Source organism: Schistocerca piceifrons, chromosome X (genome assembly GCF_021461385.2).
Source record: "Schistocerca piceifrons isolate TAMUIC-IGC-003096 chromosome X, iqSchPice1.1, whole genome shotgun sequence".
Taxonomy (NCBI): domain Eukaryota; kingdom Metazoa; phylum Arthropoda; class Insecta; order Orthoptera; family Acrididae; genus Schistocerca; species Schistocerca piceifrons.
In genome coordinates, this window is record NC_060149.1 from 708835036 (window position 1) to 708840753 (window position 5718).

The 5718-nt window shown below is 38.4% G+C and overlaps 1 protein-coding gene across 1 annotated transcript; it reads right to left on the reverse strand.

Moving 5' to 3' along the window:
- Positions 1-1395: 1395 nt before the first annotated feature.
- LOC124722647 lies at positions 1396-2965 on the reverse strand. The gene is made up of 6 exons (XM_047247793.1): positions 2935-2965; positions 2793-2888; positions 2560-2659; positions 2198-2286; positions 1584-2083; positions 1396-1425 (listed from the first exon to the last, which is right to left on the reverse strand). The coding sequence occupies exons 1-6, from the start codon at positions 2963-2965 to the stop codon at positions 1396-1398; spliced, it is 846 nt and encodes a 281-aa protein (XP_047103749.1).
- Positions 2966-5718: the final 2753 nt, after the last annotated feature.

Below are 5718 nucleotides of genomic sequence, written 5' to 3' on the forward strand. Positions count from 1 at the left end.
GGCTATAGGCACTTCAGTCTGGAACCGTGCGACTGTCTCAGTCGCAGGTTCGAATCGTACCTTGGGCATGGATGTGTGTGATGTCCTTAGGTTAGTTAGGTTTAGGTAGTTCTACATTCTGGGGGACTGATGACCTCAGATGTTAAGTCACATAGTGCTCAGAGGCATTTGAACAATTTTTTTGATTGAAGCAGACAATACAATATAAAATGATCATAAGTGATTTGTGAATCTCACAGTTTTCTATTCCATGAAAAAGTTGTGCAATCTTAGGACTTACAAGTTCTGTTTGTAAATTTCATTGGGTAACATACTTCAATACTATAATACACACCTTTTGTTAACATTTATGATGCCAACAAGAAATCTATTTCCAGTAGCTCAAATGTACCTCACACCACACACTTTCACAATAAAATGTTATTGTAACATATCAACAATTTAGAACTGTGAGTTCCTTATGGCAGCCAACAACATCAGAACTGAAGCTGTGAGTACAAAGTAACAGAGACTTTGCAACAGTTTCAAGGTATTTCTATTAATTGAAAGTGTAACATGTGATAGTCAGAAAGGTTACCTGCAGGCAATACTTAACAGATACATACCCAAAAATAAGAAGGCCCATACTCTGTGTAGGCACTGAACAAAAATAATGGTTTAAAACTAGTTCATTACCAGCAATATGCAACTCAGGATGCATCTATATTGTAACGTGTCACACTTAATGTTGTACAACTTTGTGAATGCACTGAAGGTAATGTGCTCCGAATCTTAAGGAAGTGCATGAAACACAGTGCAGACATTAAATGGGACAACTGAGTACATTTTGAAGCATATTTCAATTATGTTATCAGTATTCCCAACAGTTCTACCATATTGCACTGGATTCTGTGACTTTAGTTGTTGGTTTATGAACATGCTGTAAACAGTCTATGTTGTATGTTATGTTATCAATTATAAAACATTTCCTGTGCTTCTTTGTGTTTTCATTGAGATCTTAAATGATGATTGCTTAGTTGCAGAGGTCATGATTTTCACTACTAATTTTTCTTCTTTTATTGTTGAGCCATATACAATTAGTTGCTAAGCAATAAGGTAAAGGCATACAAATCTGACTGTGAGAAAGAAACTGTCATTCAAAATTCTATAGTTTTTGATGGTGTGAACTGTTGTAATAAATAGTATGCAATAATGTATAAAAACCAAACTCCATTGAAACAGTCCTTGGATGATCACTGGTAGCAACTGACTGCTGTTTCATCCTCAGGTTATAAGCATCACTAAAGGTGAAATTGTACGAGTAAGTGGTGAGCAAACTGCTGCCCCACCAGCGCCTTAGACCGCTCTGCTAATCTTGTGTGGCTTGAACTTACAGTTAATGTAAATAAACATTTTTCAATGGTTATGAACATATAATGCATTCAACTGAAAACAAAATATATTTACAATTTAATGATAATTTGGTTTGAACAATAATATTTACAATAACTATTTAATGTTGAACAAAATAATAAACAACACAGTAAATAACCAAGACACTGATCATAACACAAAAATTTAAAAAAATACTAGACAAATCGAACCTTCCTAGCTTTTGCTTCTGCAAACTCTTTCACATGATCTGTGTAATGTAAGTCCTCCACAAGCTCATTCTCAATTGATATTGTTGCAAGATCATTCAAATGAATTTTGTTCATGGTTGATCGGAGGTATGTGTTTATCAATTTCAGTTTTGAGAAACTCCTCTTTCGACTCGCAACTGTCACTGAGAGTGTTAGGGGAATTCTCAGAGCAGTGTTAACATTCGGGCAAAAATTATGTCTTCCCATAAACTTCAGAATCTCTTTTGGACCTATTCCAGGTTTCAACAATGTTGAAAGCACTTTTAGGTTATCTCTCAACTCCAATGCATCAATGTCGCTTGACTCATGATCTTGCAAAATCGATGTGAGGTTTCTACACTTTGTGTCCAGGCTGTCAGGAGCTGTATTCTTCAGCTCGTCAATGTCGTAGAGAAAATCAAAATAATCAAAATGAGCTTTCAGTTGACTGAATCTCTCATCCAAAGATGTGATTACTGTATCTTAAAGATAATAGTAGAATTCAATCTTATTTCGTTTTGTTGGGTCATCTATTGTCTCATCCCTTCCTTCATAGGTAAAGTGTATTGGCTTCTTACTTCATCACCGAGAAACACTTATCCATGGTAATGTCAAATCTTCTAGCTGTAATTCTTTAGCCAAATCCTTAGAATCCATCAAGAAAGACACAAACTTTTCTTCTGTTCTGCAGGTCTCATTTTATGCTTTCGTATTTCAAGCATTTCCATGCTCTCAGAAACATTTATGTCAGTGGTCGTCTGGATGGTCTTACCGACTGCACTGATGTGAAGCACAATGTCATATCAGATTACCAGAGAAGTGAGAAAGGAGTAATTTTTTATTTGATGCACAAGTGACGTTATTTCGTGAGCGGTCATGCCATTGAATTTTTCTGATATCTGAACCAGTGCATCAAAAACGTCTCCAATTTGAAACCTCAGCGATGGTACTTTCTCACCTAGTATCGTTCAGTGGCTTCAGCGAGAGGTTAAGCAGATACTTCTTCAAGACATCCCAATGTCGAACGGAGGATGAGAAGAAGACATACAAGCTTTTCACTGTCGAAAACATGGAAACAGCATATTTAGAAGACTAGCGGCATCATTTACATCAGGGTTCAATGAGTGGCTCCTACATGGTACATAAAATGATTTCTTGTTCATATCTGAAATTCATTTCTGGAGATCAAACTTCTTTCTTGCCCTCTCATATTACACAATAGGATTTTTTTATCTTCCAAGAACTTGAGTACGACTTGCATCAAAGTGGAGCATAAAGAATCAGGCACTGGAAGAAATCCCAGGAAATGCTCACAAATTTGGACATCATATACCCCGTGGAGTCTTGTCTCCTGGACGAAACATACCACAACTGTCAATTCTCAACTTTTGAAATATCTTGTGTGCAGTCTGGAATTATACTGTAATACTTTGCAGATTTCATCATTAATAGAATGTTGTTGGTTATAGATGATCCAATAAGATGAATTATTTGATTCTTTGTTTCTTTTCCAAGATAATGATGACCCTTGTTCTCACCTTGCTTTGTCCTGTGCAGGTGCTCCATCATCACAGTGTCGAACTTTCCGAATAATTCAACAAGTTTCAAGAAGTTTCTGTTGTCAAGCTGAAAGAGTGTATCTGTACTTCCTCTCAAAGGCAGACAGTGCTGACCCAGGAAATGAATTACTGCTATTAAGTGCTCAAGAATATTTTTCCAATGTTCGCCTTCAGTATTCAGAAGCCTTTGATGATGGGCTTCGGCAGTCCCTCGGAAAACACGATCCACTTTTTATGTGAATTCAAATGCTCGGTAGACTTCCTTTGACTTTCGCGATATGATGTAAGGTTCCACCAGTAGCATATACCGTTCTTTGCAATTTTTACTGTAGATGACGAAATAAGCTTGCAACAAAAAAGCTTGCTCTTTGAGTACACCAACCAATGTCTATCTGCTTCTTCTAAATTCTTCAAAGAATAGCTGTAGTGCACAGGGCTGAAACTCAAGTTGTCCACGGTTTTAGGACATTCTTCAGTTCCCCTAATGCGCTTGGGGGACCTCGCATGACCAAAGTCGTTCGAATGCAGTCGGTAATAATTTCCAGCCATCTTCCGGGATATGAGTCACTTGTGTCTTTCAGTTTAGGCTCGCCTTAAATCCCTTTTCCTGTGGTGAGTACCTTGGCTGATGTTCGTCAGGTATTTTATGAATCGGGTTGCCTAATTTCTGTTCTGCCTAATGTTTCAATCGTGAAGCTTTCATCACGAAGCAGATCTTGAGTCCAGACAAGGTCTGTTGAACATGTTGTGGATAACCCACCGTCAGCATTGCTACTGTATGCAGTGGTCGCAGTACTGTGTTCGTCAACTTTCTGGTCATGTCTCGAAGATAAAGATGTAGCTGCAGTACGTCCACTAGGATCTGTAATTTCAAGATCTATTTTTCCACCCCACTGCTGTTGGGTCGTTCTCTCTTTGGCTTGAAATATCGTTGTAGTGCATCCTTTTGCTTCTTATCGTCATCTTCCTTCATCAGCCGTCTTTTCCTACATTCACTGCGAGGCAGTCTTATTCTACTGTCGGACATGTTTCGATCCAGCCTGCAAAGAATGATTACATGAAACTGACTGTTGCTGTCCGTGTACTAACTTTGTTTGCAACGCACTTCACAGACAATTTCCTGATATTCCACTGCACATAAATGGAAAATTATATTTCTGTTCAGGAGATGAAGTCATAGGAATTGAGCCGTGTGAAATTTAATTTCGTGACAAATTTCACTACAGACGCAGGTGAAACAGTCAAAGAGTGGAACGGAAGACAATGGAGAGAGGAAGAATAAGTAGATGGAGTATCATAATAATGTCATAAATACACAGCCAACCAGCGTTGGGTTCTAATGCTAGTCAAAATATATTAATTCACAGGACTGCGGTTGTTCTGTTCAAAGAACTGACACTCAACATCTGTCATAATTTCCATGTACCACTTCTTTCGTGTCTGATTATGGAATATAGGGTAACAAATTAGTCATCGCCATATCACTTCACTTTTCTTCGATTTATATTTATTCTAGCTATTTGGACGATGCATGTTTATTTGCCAAGTTGCCAATTTTTGAAGTAACAGATCATAAGAAAAATAAATTTTCCTATCCTGCAATCTTGAAGGAGAAAAATTCTAACTTATGAGTAATGAGCATGTGCAGTTCTAATTGTATGTTATACAAAAAGTACTTACATATTACATCCCAAGTTGCAAGAATTTCGAACGTACCAATTCTTCTGTTCTTACGAAATGCAATGAAGGAGCTTCTGACCAATCGACTCCCTCAGCCATCTACTGAAACGAATTCTGTAGTTTTAGTTGTAGAGAATGCAACAATACCTATTGCCTGGAAAGGTGAAGTGGTGACTCGGCAGTGCCAGGAACTAGGACACGTGACGAGGTACAGCGAGGCTACGGTTAAACTAGCGCCTAAGAAGAAGAAGCAAGAAGCTCACAGTAGGTATTGACAGATGGTATGGATAAATGTGTTATCAGTTTTTCATGGCTCAAAAACCAAAACGTCTATCATTCAGAAACGGATAGCAAAAATTTCTAAAACTACATCAAAACCCAGCTTATCCCAGGCTTATTAGCAATGTCTTTATCCCTTGTAATTACTCGGAGAGTATTTACCCATTCGGAATACTTCTAGCCATTGTAAGTGTTGGACATGTTTTACTGTAGTAACGTTCAACCATTTTCTCCATAATGCAGGAAGAATAAGACATTCAGAAACTGCCATTGTAGGGCTTAACAAAATTGCTTCTGACATGTAACCACAGTATCGAACATTGTATTCAAATTTCCAAATTAGATTTCGTCTTCTGCAAAATTAGTTGTGAGTAAACGCACAGCACATAACAGGCTGGCAGCACTCCACTCATAAGGTTACTGGCTTGTACGTCAGACTGCTTTCCCCTCTCTGTTCCTCCAGCGAAAACATGACGGTGCTGCCACAGTGGCAAGGAAGAAATTAGCCCTCCTCCCTCCCCTTGTTCAACAGGGGCAGCTGGCAGGTAGTCAAGGCGCCATACTACAGTTCCCACCGAGGTTTGGTTTCGAATCCCATG

Excerpts from the sequence above, each read along its gene's own strand:
- LOC124722647 (XM_047247793.1), bottom strand. The coding sequence starts at position 2,965 with ATGTTTCGTCCAGGAGACAAGACTCCACGGG. Across the intron at positions 2,287-2,559 it reads AAGCCACTGAACGATACTAG|AACAGAAGAAAAGTTTGTGT; the intron begins GTGAGAAAGTAC and ends TGAGACCTGCAG. Across the intron at positions 2,084-2,197 it reads TTTGACATTACCATGGATAA|ATACAGTAATCACATCTTTG; the intron begins GTGTTTCTCGGT and ends ATTATCTTTAAG.